The sequence below is a fragment of the Egretta garzetta genome, unplaced genomic scaffold (assembly GCF_000687185.1).
Source record: "Egretta garzetta isolate BGI_Z169 unplaced genomic scaffold, ASM68718v1 scaffold419, whole genome shotgun sequence".
Lineage (NCBI taxonomy): Eukaryota > Metazoa > Chordata > Aves > Pelecaniformes > Ardeidae > Egretta > Egretta garzetta.
The window spans coordinates 397,846-416,669 of NW_009260777.1; the positions used below are offsets into that span (position 1 = coordinate 397,846).

Consider the following 18,824-nt stretch of genomic DNA (forward strand, 5'->3'; position numbering starts at 1 on the left):
TCCCTAGACAATAACATCCATACTGTGACTACTAAGTCATCTTATTCATGCAGTTGAGAAAAGAGAAATGGGAGGGCATACTGTTACTGATGGGTTGTTTTCAAGCACAAAACCACACCTGAGAAAAGCCCAAATGCTAGCTTTTCTCATACGTCTGACTTCTATTTTCAAATTATTTTCGGTTACATACTTACTCAATTTGTATGCTTATTTTATGCAGTACTTCTTAAAAAGGATAATTTGAATAGGAATATTTAAATTTATTTAGGACAAGAGGAAATGGCCTCAAGTTGCACCAGGGGAGGTTTAGATTGGACATTAGGAAAAATTTCTTCACAGAAAGGGTTGTCAAGCATTGGAACAGGCTGTACAGGGAAGTGGTTGGGTCGTCATCCCTGGAGGTATTTAAAAGCCGGGCAGACGAGGTGCTTAGGGACATGGTTTAGTGGTGGGATGGCAGTGCTAGGTTGATGGTTGGGCTTGATGATCTTAAAGGTCTTTTCCAACCTAAACGATTCTATGATTCTATGAAATATTAATAAATGTCTTAATAGTTACTTTTCCTAAAGCAAAATAGATTTTTAAGGCCCATTTTTAAGGGAGTCTGATACATAATTTCTTGTTTAAAAACAAGTTTGTGATGTGCTTGTAACGTGTCATGAGTACAAGGGTCTGCTTAAGTGTGTTTATCTGCTGAATTGACACCTCAGACCTTGGTTTAGCCCATAGGGATTTACTGCTCACAGTTTACAATGTGCCATTTTCCAAAGACATTAGTATTCCTCCTATATAAATGATGATTTTTTCATCTGTTTTGCAGATGTACAGCACTCATTCATGAAAAGAAAAATATACTCATCTGCATCTCTTTATAAGTGTCAAATTCTGGATCCTGCCCAAGTCAGTTCAAGCTGCAAGCACAGAATTTGGCCAGAAGCAAGAAGCTTCTTTATTCATAAGGTTAATGTTAAGCAGTGGACCAAATCCCATCTCAGTTCCACCAGTGTAAATTATCTGTTGAGTAATCCTAGCATTACAATAGTATAATTGAGATCGAACTTGGCTTGTAGTGCTGTCATTTTTTTCCTCTTCCTGGAGCTTTATCCTGCCAGGTTTCTTGCTGAAATCAATGAGTGTTCATGTTAGGACCTAATCCTTAAGCTGCTTCTATACAGTACTGCAAAATCTAGGTGCAAGCTATCGTAGAAAAATATATCCACAAAAAGGAATTACATAAGTGCGTGCTGTAATGCTGCTGTTGGCTGAAAGTCATCCTACTGGTAACTGGAATGTTTTGCTTTTTAAGGATGAAAGCAAGAAAGCAAATAGGATTTCAATATGTAACAGAGTGTTAGATGAGGTCAGCGTCACAGAACAATCATTGTGCCTCCCTGTGGTTTGCTCTAGATTATTAATATTTTGTTTCATTCCTTTTCTAAAACTGGACCAGTTAAATATGTCATCACATATTGTATAATGTTGCTTAGTAATAGCTAATATTGCCAGCCGCAACTGAAAGGGAGGCATATGTTTATACAGGCTATAAATAGAAGGCTTAATAAATCAATCAATGGACTGCTTTGCCTTTGCTGGCAATAAACTGTTTTAATAGCACCACTGATGTTACATGTAGTACTTGGAAGAACGGAAAGCACAATCACTTTGTTTAGTGAAGGATGAAATAGTAATGGGTAAAATGTGGCTGGACTTTTCCATGTGTTACAGGCTGTAAAGTGGGCAGTTTTTTTCCTCAATACAGGTTATTAGTATTATCCATAGCTGCAAGGAAGAGCCTTCCCCCAAGACAAACTTTCCTACTTTTTCCCTCTTAAGTTTTCCTAATTTGGTGTTTCTGTATTTCCGTGTTTTTCAGCAATGGGTAGAAGGGCTTGGATCCATCATACATAACTTTAGAGCTAACAATGTCAGTCCAATGACATGTCTCAAGAAACAGTAAGTTACTTCCTTTCCTCTCCTTTCTCCTTTATTTTTCTGTCTTTGTATTTTCCTTCTTGGAAAAAAAAATTGTTTTTCATAGTTCAACATTTGCAATCACAAAACAGTGTAATAAAGAAAAAGGTGATAAATTAGTTTAGGGTTTATCTTTTATTGTGGCCAGAAGAGGTCTCAAGTCTATATCTGGCACCTGCCCAGGAGAAATTAGAAGAGATTTTTTAATGGTTCATTTGACTTATTGATACTGTGTTTGTTCTTTCACTGATGCATATGCAAACAAAACCCCATGAGTCTGTCTTGTCTTTATGCTCATTTTAATTGATGTACTGATTCTTTTGGGCTGCTTTTTGCCTTTTACAGTTACAGAACTGCTCTGCCTCAAACACTAGAAGGTTACAGAAAAACGTTTTTATTACAGAACAATTATTTGTTTGTACTTATTTCACAGACATGGCAATAATCTTAATCTAAACATAAGTATCTAGATCCTAATTTTAATAAATAGTATTTTAAAAATATTTCATTCTTAATTTCAGCTGGATGAAGCTGGCCTTTCTAACAAACACAAATGGGAAAATTCCAGTTCGGAGGTAAGCACAATTGGGAATTCAGGTTTTTATCAGGTATTGGTTGTATAATGTTAATAAAATTCTGTGGCTTAATAATGAAACACAATATCAATTTTATTACTAATACGTATGTAAAAATAAGTACAGAACTAGACATACTTAGCTGAGTTCTGTACCTCCTCAGTAAACTAGGCAGGACTTCTTATCAGCCCAGTAATTTTTTTCTTAGTCCATTGTAATGAAGAGATGAGTGCTTGTATTTGTTTTCAAAGTCACTTAGAGCTTAAGAGCATCAGTTTTCTCAGCTTAAAACTCCTCAAACTCTGGAATGAGTTTTTCAGTTGTAAAACTTCCTAACATACTTACCAGAAGAACCATAAAAACTTGCAGCCCAGTTAAGTGGAGGATAAAAAGGTCCATTTTAAAATGTAGTTCCTTGTAAAAGGGACAGATACACCTCTGCCAAAAATAGTTCTGCTTTTTTAGTAACTCTCATGATAATATTTGGTTTTCTCTACATGGTAAATGAATCTGTTGGGTTAGTTGTTGTCAGTAACAGAAAAGCTGGAACAGTGTATTTCTTTCTGTACAGCTATTAACTATTACAAGTTACTGATTTTCAGTCCTTTCTGGCTAGGCAGTAATTCTCCCCCCTCCTGCTCTAGGAATTAATTCTTGCTGATACATTGAGCTGCTTTCCTCTTCATGCAGTATGTGAAAACCACACCTTTGGGGCATGCTGTTTTTTCATAAATAGAAACACACAGAAGGAACCAGGAAAGAAGACTTTGTAAGATAAGCCTCACAGAAGGTTTTTTTCAAGTGAGAAAGAGAGGCTTTTGCATCTATAGAATCTGCAGAAAGACAAAGAGTTTCATGACTCAAGTGACACCTTGGCAGCATTAAGGCTACTTCAGTGTATTAATCTTCCAACTTCCACATTGCCAAGCCCCTGCTTATTTCTCAAACTTGGAACTAAACTGCCCTGAGGCACCTTCTGTGCAGAAGTCCCATGAAGAATATCAACTGAAGGGTGAAGATGAGGGAACAATACTACAGGGGCAAATTAACTTGCAAAACTTTAGAGCTTTATGCCTGTGTTTGAACATAGATCCTTATTGCTCAGTATGATTTTACAGTGCGCTAGCTGGTCTGAAACTGTTCCTTGCCTTGAAATATTTTACCTCACATTTAGTGAGGCATAAATCCTCTCCCTTGTGCTACAGCACACTGATGTGCACATGCAGACAAGTCCACACATTGCTGAAGAGAGTCCAGTCCACTGGTTCCAGTGTATTAAATCTTCCTGCCAGATCTGCAGCTTCGATTTTGGAGGACTTAAATGGTCTCTTAAAGTTGAATCATTTTTCTTGAAATGTTTCCAGTTCCAAGAGTGTTTTTTTTCAAATTTGTGCTATTTCCAGGTTGACGTAAATTGGTTTCTAGCAGCTTAATTTATTGCAAAAGCAGTTTTCAGTATAAATTTGTAAGGCATCTGCTATTCCATGCTGTGCAGAGGGAAGCTGAATCTTCTTTACATCTGGATGCTCCAAGGAATGCACCATGTTGGTGTGGGTGAAATAGGGCAACTTTTGGGGGCTCATCCAGGAAGCACTGTATCACCTGCTGGAAGGACAAGGAGAGATGTCAGTGAGAGGCTGGAGTAAAGATGTAGAGGAGGAACAGTCCGCTCTGTAGGCTTGTGCTGGAGAAGGGTGTGAATTAGAGCCGAGGACAGCAAGACCATGAACATAGCCTGACCCGGCAGCAGCTACTTCCCATGAAGTGGTGCAATGGCACCCAGGTGTTTCCCACTGGGCAGCCTGGGATGTGGGGGGACTTTGTTACTTTCCTCCTCCTCCCACAAATGCTTAGGGCAGAGAAGGAGCGTGGAGAGATAAAAGAGGGAACAGGAGGAGGCAAATGCATAAGGAGTAGGGCATGTGTATGAGGAAGGCAAGGCAGGAAGCACTGGGAAATGTGGGCAGAATGGCTCTGCTATGCAAGATGCTCCAAGTTTCACATCGTTTACCCAAGCCTCCCTCCAGTAACTCTTTCCACTGGTTTAAACCCACTGATGCTTCCCCTTCAACTGACCTCCAGATTGCCCTGGCCAGCCCCTCCCATATACCTGTTTTTAAATACAGTGTTACCTAGTCAGCCCTGCTTCATCCAACCCCCACCACCTCTGGCTGCTCAGGGTCTCCTGCAGCAATTGCTGTAGCGCTTGGGGTACAGACAGGAAGGTTATTCTCTCAGAAACAGAATACACAGGAGATCTGTTAAGCTGTAGGAGTGTGTATTGCAAGATCACCTTTACTTCATTTTTGCACGGAAGTACAGTAAAACACTGAGGGGGAAAAAAAAATCTCACCTGGGAAATCAGAGCTCTTTGCATTTCTTCTTAGGTTTAAGACAGATTTTTGCAGCTAGCACATGGGTATAAAGAATAATGAGCCTTGAGAATGTGAAACTCTTTGGCTGTCGGTGGTAAATGGCATAAATATTCTTGACTCGTCATTAGTACAGCCGGGGGTTGCAGAGTCATGAAGATTCTTCTCAACTGCTTTTAGACTTTAATGTACTCTGGGCATATATCTATTACTATAACCTTCTGTGTTTGGTAGAGAAGAAATTCTGGCAGTTAGCAGTGCGAAAACCTTAGGAGAGTATCAGATTTGTCTTTTGGGCTTTAATAAATTTTAGCAGTCTGAGTCTGGAACTACATCTACAGATCTCACAAGGGCAGGACATTTGGTAAGATATTTTGTATTTTCAGATTTTAACAGTACTGTAAATTATGACTAAAAAGGTCAGTATTTGTTAAAAAAAAATTCTGCTTGGTCTCTGCAGCTTTCTGTTGACAGAAAAGGGATTTTCTGCATGTGCAAGTTGCACCTGTTTAGCTAGAGCCTGTTTAGAAATTAGCTTTGCTCAATCTATGCTTATCCCTTGTATAACTATACTTAAAAGGTTTTAAGATAATTCGGCTTCTAACTGTGAAAATACATAAGAAAATAAAATGCTAAACTATGACAACTAAGGCTTAGATCTGTTTTGCAGTAGTTTAAGTAAGTTAATTTGAAATTATACTTCTTTAGTAAGTATGTTTTGTATTGATTACTCCAGAGTGCCTGGAATAAATTTGTTGCGGTACTTAGATGATGGCTGGAAATCTTAGTTTCAGATAATTTCTGGTAGTGTAGGCAGTGGTACTTCCAGTTCTAGCCAAACTAATAAATTCAGTGGAGCTGGAGCCATGATAAAAGATTGATTTGAACAGTCTATATGTTGGCTTGATTTTTGAAGTAATGGTTGGAAAGTGGTGAAGGTCTGAAGTAACCAAGTCATTTAATCCATCAACAAGCATGATAGATTCATACCCCTGAGTCCCAGATTTGGGAAGCTTTTTAAATATTTATGAGGAAGTACATTGACATGTTACCATAAAAAGCCCCAAACCCCTGCACAACCGGAAGGGTAATCACCTGTAGGTATCTGTTGACCAGTACCGTGCCTGCATCTGAGGTAGCTCAATTTTTTTCTGAGGCATACAACAAGGTGAATGTAAATCTGCTAGGATGAAGTCTCTTCTGATAGAGGGAAAAGTAGTTTTATTTACAATATCCTTAGCAAAATGAAAGTGTCACGCTGTATTTTTACAATCTTTTTTGACTGATGCAATCTTTTCTAGACTGCTGCTTTCATTACAAATTACTGCCATGTTTGCATCTTTGGTGAAATAAGAAATGGTTTGGCATCAAATATAAGTTCCCTGCAGTTATGGAATCTTGGCTCACAGTTTCTGATTAATTACTTACACCAATATTAGATGTTTTACATGACATCTAGTATTGGGGCCTGATTCATTAGAACAGACATAGAATTTTTTGCAGGGCTGGAAATAGATTGTAAATTGTAGAGCTAACATTACTCTGTGTTTTAAAATTAGTGGAAAAATAGACATGTGAGAATTTTTTAAGAAATTAATGCCTAAAGTTAAACTCAGTCTATATTTTAGTGAAAATATCTTGCTACTTATCAGTTCTGGCAAATCAAATAACTTATTTAGGTGTCTAAATAGGGACATAGAAATGCAACTGTTGTAAGAACCCAGTAAAAAAAAAAATTGGCCAAGATTTTAAAAATATTATTTCATCATTTAGATCTTTCACTTCCTGATCCTTATTTTATTAGTATGAAAATATTTACATAGGCAGTTTAGAGTGTTTTGGAGAGTAAAACAACTGTGAATTGCTATGGCAACAAATAACAGCAACAGGTTTTTTCACATCTTTCACCACGTGAAATTATTTAGTATGCATGAGATTAACAAAAAGTCTCAGCAAATGTTTGTCTCACTTGATGATAAAGAGCAACATATTCTTACCAGGCAGCTATAGTCCTTCCGAACATACAGCTTTTGTTAGCATTAAAAATAGATATTGGATACAGACTTCAGTGTTTTTCTCTGGACTGAGACACCAATATCAAGGCGTCGTGTGACGTATCATTTTAGCTTAGACCCTGAACAGAAGGAAGAAGAGCTGTCAAGTTTGGATCTGCTTTTCTAGAGTTAGAGGTTATTCAAACTCATCTCAAGTGGAAGCAGAAATAGACCAAATGCTTTCATATTAATCATACCAAATAGTTAAGCTTTAATTGGATTTATTTAATTTCAAGTGAAACCACTTTGTCAGTCTCATGCATGGTGAAATCACCCTTGTTTTGTGGAAGGAAGCGGATGTTAATCAGTTTGGTGGAAATATTGGAGTGGCAGCTGAGACCTACTTAAATGAGTTGTGTGTAGTCTGTCTAGAACAGGGATATTCATAAGGTGAGGGAGCATTGAAAGGGAGGAGTGTGTGCTGCAGCTGGTGAGGGAACAGGGAATGAGATTTGACATGCACGTGGGAGTCTCTTGCTAGCAGGGACAGCTTGAAAAGGAAAGAAGAAGGAAGCTGCCATTGGAAACAGCTTCTGCCTACCTTATGGGTGACCTGGGAGGCATAGGTTAATGCCTGGAAAGGAAGGGAAGTCACCACAACCAGGAATGGCTGAAGGCACAAGTCTCCTTCACTGGTAGAATCTGCTACTTTTTAAGCACAGTCATTTATGCATAAAGGTGAAAAGAGCCAACAGGATAATGCTTTGCATGGCTCTGTATCCCAGTATATTGGAAAATGCTCCTCTTTTGTTCTTTTTGCAGTCCATTATTTTGATATATTTTCTAATGGATAGCTTGCAGGCAGAGCACTGCTGGTCTGTGAAGCTTAGAGCACTATTACTTGGAAGATGCTTACATTCATCAGTTTAAGCCAGAGGAAAATGTTGGCAGTAAAAGCAAGAGAGAGAGAAGTGATTGTTTAAAAAGTGACTAACGTTTCTCCTTTTCTTTCCCCCGTCTTTTTTGTTTCAGCATTACCAGAACCTTTGCATCAGGTAAAACAGAAAAAGTGATCTTTCAGGCACTTAAGGAGTTGGGTCTTCCCAGTGGAAAGGTATTTAGTGGTTTTGACTAACTTTTTTGTATACTAATAAATTCATGATTCATTCACATTCAAAGCTGTGATCTAAGTCATTTGCATCACATAAAAACATGCTTATTGTTCATGAGTAACTTACTAATCACTGTAGGTTGTTTACTTAAATCAAAAAGTAATTAATTAAATCTGTACGGCATAGCTGTCCTTAAACCTCTTAGATGAGGCTTCCCCCCTTCTCTGTAACAGGCTACCTTTCATTCATTTATACAAAGAACATAAGCACAGAATATGCACATAATACTTTTTTTGTTGCATGCTGTCCTCTCAGTTGCATTTCTTGGACTCCTCCTGCTCTTGCTCCCTTCCGTTCTGTCCCACTCCCAGCGAGAGCCCCTGCCGGCAGCCCCAGAGAAGTTACAGTTGCAGCTATTTTTTTCAGCTTTACTCCCTGCCCAGTCTCCCTTCTTTCATTTTGGAGACTCCAGCCCTTAGTTCTTGGCTTGACTGCAGCAAGCGTCTGGTGAGGGGCAGCCCCGCAGGCTCAGCAGCTTGCTGCCTCCAGCCAGAGAAGGGGGGAGTACAAAGACATCAACCCCCATCAGCAGTAGTCCTGGCACGTCAAATAAAATTTTTCCTCACTGCTGCAGTTCTCGTCTTGTTCAGAGGAGGACACAATACTGAATGTGGTAGCCATGTGTTCCCTCCCTCGTGGAAGTTTTACATGCCCCTGTATGAGAGCTGCTTTGCTTTTTAAAACCATTGCACTAAACCTGGGACTTTTTCTCAATGTTCATTGGTTTCAGTATAAGTATCGTCAAGTTTCTATGCTGTTTGGGACTTTGGGGGGTGGGGGGGGGGGGGCGTTTTAAGCTTCAGAAGAAAAATACTGTTTTCCAGTTCTGTGTTTATGTAGAATTAATGTTACTGTGAGGTCAGAATATAAGCACATCAAACAGATCTATGATAAAGATGAATTAAGAACTGTTTTCAGAAAATACAAAAGAAACTAGATAAGTGTATACCAGGAAAACAGCTAAAACTGTTCTCGGTTGCTTTTTCTGGTATAAGATATACTCTTGGGAAAGGAGCATATAAGTTCTCTTTTGCTGGATAAATGTTCCTTTGTGTTTTGTTGCAGAATGATGAAATTGAGCCTGCAGCATTTACTTATGAGAAATTTTATGAGCTCACCCAAAAGATATGTCCCCGAACTGACATAGAGGACCTTTTTAAGAAGATGTAAGTTCAAATTTAATATAATCTTGCTTTAAACTTGTTTTGCGGTATTTTTAGTCCATATCTAATAGTGACAGAGCACTGTAAAGATTATCTAACCTTGAATCCTAGTAGCATCAGCAGTATTTTAAGACATACTCATATGTATCTCCCCTTCCTTCCCTCTCAGATTGTTAATGTAAAAGTTCATTCTGTATTTTAGAGCAACTTTTACATGAGTTAGAGGAAGCACCTGGAACTTTTTTTTTTTTTGCATTGGCTTTACTAACTACTGTAATTTTAACTTGCTCCTTTAGGTGATTAACACAGTATGTGAACTAATTAAATTAAATACGAAATTTGAAGTTTAAAAAGTTTCTTCACTCAATTTATTCTCAGCTGGAGGACTTACATGTTGTTTTTATGAAGTAATGTTTGTTAAGTTGTAGGAATTACGAGACATATATTGTGCCAAGCATAGACAGTATGTTTTCTGTGACTGTTCATTTTGAGATTATAGAGCTACTTCAGGTAGAAAAGTAGGTGGTTTTAAAAGTATCAACAATGTCAACATGTAAATCATACCTACTGTAGCATCGTATATGAAAACTTACATTCTCTAATAAATTTCTTTTCAGCAATGGAGACAAAACTGATTATTTAACGGTAGACCAATTAGTGAGCTTTCTAAATGAAGTAAGCTTTTTCATACATTAACTACCATACAAGTCTGTCTGCAGTGGCTTGCTTCTTCCAATCTTTCCATTGCATGAATCATGCCATTATTTGCTATGCTTTTGATCTGCTGATCTTTCCATTATGGTAACATCCAGGTGCAAAAATCAGCTCCAACCTTGTATGTTGTGCTTTCTACGTGTTGGCTTTGGAGATTGCATTTGTTGATTACTTGCTGTTGTGTTATGTTGTGTGTTATGGATGTTTTATACATTTTATACTGCTACATTCAATGCAGTTTCGACTAAAATACACCCAGTATTTTATTATATGCAATTACTTTACCTGTAGGCCATAGCTAAATATATCTGGTAATCCTTCTGAACAATAGAAAAAATGAAGTAGGGTTTTGTAAAGTGTTTTGGTTCTTCTCGACAGTATTATTTCAATCTATTACAAATCTAAGAGGATATTTTAAGAGTTTGTATATGATTTTTAAAATACTATGTGTGCAGAGTAAGAGGAAAAAATTTTATTGCTGTATTTCCAGAATACAGTTGTTGGCGAGAGTATTTAGTATTTCTTACAAACATCATGAGTGTATGAAGTAGTTCAATAAACAGTGTGGGGTTGGTTTTTTTCTATTCCTAAAGCACAGTAAATTGTAGAAAACTGAGTCATTCAGAACTGCAACTATAAATGCACTATGTAGATTTGACAGGAACATACACGTGGAAAATAGGCACATTCTACTTGGGCTTGTACCAGTAGATTCTTGTAATCTGGAACATGGATAGCTCCTTCACCTCTCTGCATGATCTTCTAAGGACTGGGTGCATTACCAAAAATCTCACCATCTAAAATTCTTTTACTCATTTTAAAAGTATTTTATATATTTTAATATATATATATTTATTATTTATATATTTGATACTGCTAGATGAAGAGTCAAGCAGTAAGTTCCCCATATGTCAAATGGAGAATATAATTTTCTTTTTTCTGCAGGGAATGCATGCCTTGCTCTTCACCAAACCTGAATTACATGTAGAAAGAGTATTTTAAAAGAAAAGACAGTGAAAAAATTAACAGCTTCAAGACTAATGGTTGCATACTTGGGGCCTTTGTCTGTATCCACACGGTTCTCTCTATTAGCAAATTGGAGCATGTGCTCAATCTTACCACCAAGAAATGTTCTTTTGTCACAGCTATTTACAAAGTTCAGTGTCTACGTGTTTGCAGGACTGGGTTCATAGCTAAGGCATGTCATTTTTGCTTCTGCATTGAAGAGAGAAAGAATAACTTTGAGATTTCAATTATGGAATATCCCCTTAGAGTACTTCAGCCCCCCAATTCACTTGTAGTGACAGATGCACTTCACTGCTTGAAGCACACAGCCCTGTCCCCACCTTGAACCATACTATCTTCTGATTTTTTTTGTTAATCCTCTTTTTTCAGTAAATCACTACTTTATCATTGTTTTAAAATTGATCTCTGCAATTGTTTAAAGTATGCTTCCTTAAAGCCCAAACTTTTGAAGAAGAGCTGCCAGCAATTGTAAGAACTTCCTAGCTATGTCCAATAACTGATTGAAAAATCAAAATTTGTTTTGCTCTCACTTTTGTATTGTCTAAGAATTTCTTTTTACAGAATTAGAAGCCTTATTTTATGGTCAGTATTGAAGAAAGTTGCATCTTTTTGGCTACATTCTTATCAACACAACACATTTTGCAATTGGAAATCCTGTAGTTGGCCCTTTAGTTGGTGACCAAAGCTGGGAAAAAATAGTCAAGTGGTTTTATAGAGTATGGCATTGATTCTGATGACTACAACTAATGCCTTTGGCTCTGTGCTGGAGGTCTTTTGGTCTCCAAATAGAGTTTAAAGTTTTGGTTGTGATTTGAAAGGCACTAGATGACCCAGAATCTCCCTCCTCAAGTGATCATTTCTGTCCCCTTAACAGCTGGCCAACACTGCAATTAGCAGTGGTGTTTAATACTGTAAATATAAAAAACATTATTATCATTATATAGGAGAGGGGAGTTACTTGGCAGAGCAATTCTTCATGAGCGTCTTTAACCTAAATGATTTTGAATTCAGTAACCTCCGAGGCATGCTTTGGAAGCTCTAAGTGTGATGATTTTTTAGGGGAGCATGAGGATACGTTGCTGGGTATGAGTGGAGAGTGAGCTGCTTTCCTGGAATTTTTCTGAACTGCTGTCTCTATTTGACTTTCAAATGCTGATGGCTGACAGCTCATTTAATTCTGTATCAGTATTAAAGCATCTGGAAAGTTTTGAACAATTTTATTATTGTCAGGCACTGAGTATTTTGTCTAAGGTTGTCTTTTTTTTGAAGTCAAATTTTGAGGGGGAAAAAAAAAAAAAGAAAATTAGTAGAAAAAGAACCAAACCCGCTACTATTGAGATTTGCTCCTGCCATTCATTTGCATCAATAAATTAATATGCCAAGTAACTGTCAAAATGGGAATTTAGTAGTCTGACCAGGACTCATCCTTTCTCCTGGGAAGGAGGTATGACAAGATCCTTTTCTATCCCCCTCTTTCCCACTTCACCCTCCCCCTTTGCTCTTCCTCCCTCCTTCCCACTCACTTGCTTTGCTCTTTCCATCTTCGTCTGTTTTTCATCTCCACAAAAGGACCCTCTTCTTTATCATAGAATCATAGAATTGTTTAGGTTGGAAAAGACCTTTAAGATCATCAAGTCCAACCATTGCCCTAACACTGCCACCCCACCACTAACCATGTCTTTACCACTGCACAGGACAAATTCAAGAGGCACAATTGGTCCGGCGCATTATTAACTGCTGTGCATCTCAGTTTGTAGCCACTTGACTGGAGGGCAGATTGGGGAGGCTGAGTGATCTTTCTCTCTTTGCAGAACCATACAGGCATTCTTTCTCCCCATGCTTTTAGGTTGCTCACCCTCACATGGTTAAGAATGTCTAGTGTAAAGGTGTCCTCTCTAATATGGTAACTAGAACAATCGAATGCAACTTTGTTGGACGTACACAATTAGTCCTGGGGCACATTGTCTTTGTAGATGAAACTCCATGCTTTTAGTTTTGGTCAGCTTTAGTGTTACAACTTTCCTGTGCCAACAAGCTCAGTAGTGCAGAATGTTTCCCCAGGAGATGCTAGCAAGCATTCTTCCTTTTTTTAACTAAAACTTCATCAATTGTCAATTTTGCTTTCTTTTTTAAACTAAGTAAACATAAAGACATGCTTTTGTTCAAATGGTAAATTGATAATGAGCAATGATCATTGCTACAAGAAGAATATTTTGCTCTTGGCTCCTTCCGATAACTCTGAGACTCTTTCTCAGGAGGAGACTTTTTGCTTTATCCCATTTATTTTCTTCTGTTTGCTTATGACTAACTGTAGAAGAAAGAGAGTGGGGAAAAGCACTTTTCTTGAGTTAAGAACCTTCCCTACTATGTCTTACAATTTTTTGAAGTGGTGTATTGTCACTACTGGTATAAAGCTTGTCATTTGTCACAGTAGAGTGTACTGTTGCATGCCAGTGTTGTGTTGCTATTGTGTGCTGCTTAGCAAGTTATGTCCTGCATCCATCTGCTCTCATATCATATTTCATCTGAGTTTTACTTAGATATCCAGTCAGCCAATCTGTAGTGAATGAAACTGCTGTATTTTAGATGCTGCAGACTGTCAGTAGCATTACTTGAAAGACCCCTCCTTAACTGCATGATTAAATTGGCATTGGTTGTAATTTCTTGGCATTAGTTAAGCACATGCATCAATGTACTGATTGCAAGAAAAGAGATCAAGTGCTTATTTTTTATTGGATATTGCTTTTTTTTCATGAAAAAGATTATGTCAAAAAGTTTACACATAAGAAATTACAGCAAATGCTGATAGTGCTGTGCCAAGCCGTATCAACACCATCCTGTCCACTTCAAATTATTGATCACCAATGTGGGGGTGGCCTGTTACATTTCTGAACTCTGCTTAAACTAAAGCTTGAAAACTGTGCACCTACTGGGTAAAAGAGTGTTTTCACAGTCATATTTATTTCTTTGTTTTATTGCATCTGCTTACATGCCACTACTCCGTTCAATTCTGGTTTTAATTTTCTTTTAATGGAGAATCAGGCACACAGTGTGCAGCTCTAATCCAGCATGGAGAAAAACAAAAGTTATGTGGCACACTACTAAGTGAAAATTTAAAAACGCTTGAGTTTCAGTAGTGTATTAGAAATTACTGCTAAATTGTATCTAAATATTGTATATATTATGAAATACTAATATTGTAAATTACTGTGAATTGAAGAGATGATACTGTGAAGCTCTTAAGTTGTACATATTTCTTCTAAGAACCTATGCTGGTTTTTGAATAGTTAATAACACAATGATTCCATGATTCACAAATAACTATCAGTAGTTCCATGTTACTAAACTTGGGTTTCAAATTCTGTATTTATAGTATAGCTTTATTTTAATTTTTACTTTAGCTGTAGGTATTGCTGAAAACATGCATTTTTGCAGAGGTGATTACAGAGCCATCAGACAAATCTGTCCGTTTACATCACCTACAAAAAAGATTAGGAGGAGAGAGAATTTAGAAAGAAGAGAGATTTAGTTGCTTTATTTTCAACATTTCATTTGCACGTATACCACGTGCAGTCATTATTTTCATGAACAAGCAAGAGTAAGATGAGTTATACAATTGCACTGAATTATTTTTTTTTAATATTTTTAATCAAACTGCCTAGGTTTCTTATGAAAGATAAGATTCGTTTTCTGTCTCAAGCTAAAGTTACTGTTGAATAGTCTATAAGTCCTAGGGCACTTTTTTTTTTTTTTAATGTCCACTTCTTTCTTTCTCATCTGCAGTAATGAAATGCTCTTGGATGATAGCCATGCACTATATTGTTTTGCTGAATTCTGTTGTTTTCTAACCTTAGCATCAACGAGATCCTCGTCTCAATGAAATTTTATTTCCCTTTTATGACACAAAAAGAGCAATGCAGATAATTGAGACATATGAGCCAGATGAAGACTTGAAGAGTAAAGGTAAATGTGGGAATGAATTCAGTATTCACTGGTTTTAGGCATTTGGGGAATCTGTACCAAAGCATCCAAACTTTTAAAAGGGAACTTACAGTCCTTGTGGTGAGGGAGCAAGCGCTTGTGTGGCACCCTGTGAACTAGATTAGGAAACTAATCTGCTAAAAAATATCTTCCCCTCAAAACCAGTGAGTTTTTAGAAGGATTATATCCCTGATCCAGTTTACAGTGTGGCTACAAAGGCAGCCATCCTGATACAAAATGGGAGAGGCTATGATTGAGTGAATGGGGAACAACATGGAGACTCCTAGCAACAAGGCAACATGCATGTGGCTATCGCCAAGGTCTCAGAGAGATTACAGAGTTGTACAGATACTGTGTAAAAATAAAAAATAAATTGCCATGTGTGCCACTGGATACGTATCCACCTTCTTATAATCTGTATAGTGCTTGAGGGCAGCAGCATAGCTTAGAACAGGGTATTTTATGTGGGTGCATTGCAAAATGTTCTCTCTGAGCAAGAAGATTGCAGGAAGTGTCTCCAAGCTGTTCTTAGACTGCTCCTGTCCTGAGCTGCTATGGGTCATGGGGGTGTCAGTGGTTGAACTTGGCTCCCAGTTCCTACCCGTTCTGCTGAAATAGTGGTGTTGAGATCAACCACAGAAATAAAAAATGTTGCTATCCCCATCTGTCCTTCCTGCCCTTTTGTTGGAATTTACTGTCATTGTAGCAGAGAAGCAGAATAGCTTTTACACATCCACTAGTGCTGCCCCTTCTGATGAAGGATGTGCAAAACAGACAGCAGAAGGAGGCAATATCTTAAACTGCTTCAGTAAAGTTTTAGGCAGCTCTCATTCAGTGCTGCAGCCTTGTTGGGTGTCCTGTGTGCCTTTACATTGCTTTATGACCTCAGGCATTGCCCTTTTCACTTTCTTCAGGCCAGTGGTTGGGAAGAGTTTACAGTTGTCCTCCTCAGTCTATAAACTTAAGGAATCCTTCTGTGTCTGGATGTGTAGCTTTCACCATTCCTTATAGTACTCTAGTCCTTTTGCCCAAACTGCTAGAGGAAGAGCTTGTACTGTATATGCTACTCCAGACACTGTGTTGTGCACTGGATTAATAGATTGCTCTTTCAGTTCTGTGAAAACAGGGACTTTCCAGGAATCACCTGGGAGAGGGGGAGATATTTCTCTTGTCTAGGAGTTATTTATAAATGTTACAAGGATTTTCCACTCACAAGCACTGTGGTTTATTTCTCTTCCTCTCTACATGAAGCAGAATTCTCCAGGTATTAATTACTTGATTTTAGTCAATTCTATCCTTTTTCTTTTTTTTTTTTTTTTTTTTTTTTTTTTTTTTAGGGCACTCATCTGTGATTCCTCTTGATGCCAGTGTATTTTATGTATTTTCCAAAATGAGGAAGGTGTGCTAACATAGCTGCCACCTGTTTAGGATGGAAGATGTAAAAGCATGTTTTATGAAGGTGGAAATTAATCTAGAACTGGAAAACAATGTTCAGTAATTCACAGAGAGGATTTTGCAAGCACCAAGATGTAGCGAGGGAATTATATTGGCTTCTTATTTTAGCCAATAATTGAATCTTTGCTAATTATTTAGCTTCTTTCTTTGATTTATATTTCCAACAGGTTTAAAATAAACATGGTAAACCTCTTGCAGGGATAGGGTTATGGATGGTAACAAACAGAACAACATCAGTATCCTCTTACAGTGTTCCTCCATCAATCATATTCAATGATGCGGAGTTTATCTCAATGCCATCAGTAGATTAGAGAGATAATTTCATATAACAGGATGGTGAACCTTAGCATGTAAAGAAGGCAAAAATTTATCTCAGCAGTGATTGTTCCCTGCAGTCTCTTCCCCCTTCTTCTTAGATATAACTTTGCCATTGAGCAAAATAATTAAGCTCAACACCTTTTTTTTTTTGTTTGTTTTTGCTAAACCATGTAGTTTAAGAAACAAGGCTGATGTACAGCAAGCCAGTGGCAATAAGGAACTGACTCTTCCTCAGTTACATTTCAGTAACAGAAAGCTTAAATAAAGCTGAACAAGTTAATGTACAGTTTAGTAACCAGAGTCTGCTCAGGAACAATACAAAAGCAAATTCTTCCACCTGGTCAGTGCATGTCAGAAATACAAAGGCCAGTCTGTGGAGCATGTAGAGCTCTGCTAAGTTACTGAAGTCTCAGCCATTGTTTGTCTGGAACACCTGCTCAGCTGTGACTTCTTTGCAGTAGATGATGCACCAGAAGTGCGTATCATCTGAGATATTTTGCACTGCTGCTTTTAAGTTCTCAGTGATCAACAAAATAAAAACATTCTTAAAGTTGAAAATTCCGTTTTGCTCCCTTTTTTTCCCCCCTTCTTCCAAAAGTCCGAGTCAGCTGAGTGGATTTGAATAAGACGTTCCAGAACACTTCACCTCTGGCTGACACCAAGCACAGAAAATTTAAGCTCCAGTAGAGGATTTTTTCAGAAAGCTAGGAGCAGAATTAAAAGCAGGATTACTGGAGTTCTTTCTGTAAGAGAAAAGTTGTCTTAAACAAAAATAGGACTGCTGCAACCTGTGCCTTAACAACAGCTGAGCATTCATACTCACGACTTCAGGAAAAGCAATCTCCAAATTAGTGCCAGATAACTGTTCTATGCCATGCCTCCTTGTGGGTAATCCTTCCTTCTCTACCCCATATAATTTTACAGTCTCTGGGCCCCTTTAAAACTGATATTGCAGCACTGATTATTCTTACCTTGTTTTTGTTAAAATGTATCTCATTATTTATATTTTTATATGTTATGAAGCATATAACAACAGAGAAATAAGAGTAAGGCATTGTGAATTCTGTCCTTTGAATTACTGCATGTCCCATGTTCATTGTAGAAAATGGCTTGCTTTTCATTATAAAGGAAGAAACCTGTATTTCAGACAGTAAACTTAAATGTGTCTTAGATTTTCCTGATGCTTTGCAAACGAACACATGCAAACATTTTCAGGTACACCTCACTTGGTTTTGTCAGTGGAGAACAGTCTCTGCACATGCTGCAAGCAGATAAACAGTGATGTAGCATCGTCAGGGCAGGACTAAATATGAAAGCGGGGAGAAGAGTACCATAGAAGACTGGTACGTGCAAGCTCACAATTTCTGGATTGCAAAGTCCCAGAGCTCAAAATTGTTGGGAGTATTCTGAGATGTCACTACTTATTTGCCTTCTTCACATCCTCTTGATGCCTTAGGTTTACTATGGTCAGTGCTGGACATAGGATATCAAGCTAGGTGGGCATCTGACTTTATTGTTGTTGTCTGGGAATACAGTGGCAGATTTTGCACCAGAGAGACAGTTGCTGGTAAGCCTGGAGCATTGGAAGGGGAGAGCTTCTGTTTGGTTGCAGAAGCCTGTGTAAGCATAGCTTTTGTGCTAGGGTTCCTGCTCTGTGAGACTATTTGATTCCTGCCCACTATAAATTTCTGGTAATAATTTGCCATGCTTTCTTCTTCCTTCTAGGTGTCATATCAAGTGATGGGTTTTGCAGATACTTGATGTCAGATGAAAATGCCCCAGTTTTCCTAGACCGTTTGGAATTATATCAAGAAATGGACCATCCTTTGGCTCATTATTTCATCAGTTCCTCTCACAATACTTATTTAACAGGCAGGCAGTTTGGTGGCAAGTCTTCGGTGGAGATGTACAGACAAGTGCTTTTGGCTGGATGCAGGTTGGAAGCAGGAGATAACACCCTTTTATATTTGTGGATCTAATACTTTAAACCTACATAATATACCTTGATATATTGCACAATTGAATGTGTAAATAGATTAGTGTGGTAAATTAAAATACACATATTAAAGATAACTATTTTTTT

General features: G+C 37.8%; 1 protein-coding gene across 6 annotated transcripts in view; it reads left to right on the forward strand.

Annotated features, from left to right (window-relative positions):
- The window catches only part of PLCB4 (phospholipase C beta 4), a 194,689-nt gene that overhangs the window by 109,449 nt on the left and 66,416 nt on the right, over nt 1-18,824 (forward strand). For all 6 annotated transcript variants that reach the window (XM_035901740.1, XM_035901741.1, XM_035901739.1 and 3 more), the window contains 7 exons: nt 1,874-1,953; nt 2,493-2,546; nt 7,945-8,026; nt 9,150-9,250; nt 9,865-9,922; nt 14,842-14,950; nt 18,467-18,677. In XM_035901740.1, coding sequence (XP_035757633.1) covers nt 1,874-1,953; nt 2,493-2,546; nt 7,945-8,026; nt 9,150-9,250; nt 9,865-9,922; nt 14,842-14,950; nt 18,467-18,677 — 695 coding nt within the window. The remainder of the gene's footprint in view (nt 1-1,873; nt 1,954-2,492; nt 2,547-7,944; nt 8,027-9,149; nt 9,251-9,864; nt 9,923-14,841; nt 14,951-18,466; nt 18,678-18,824) is intronic.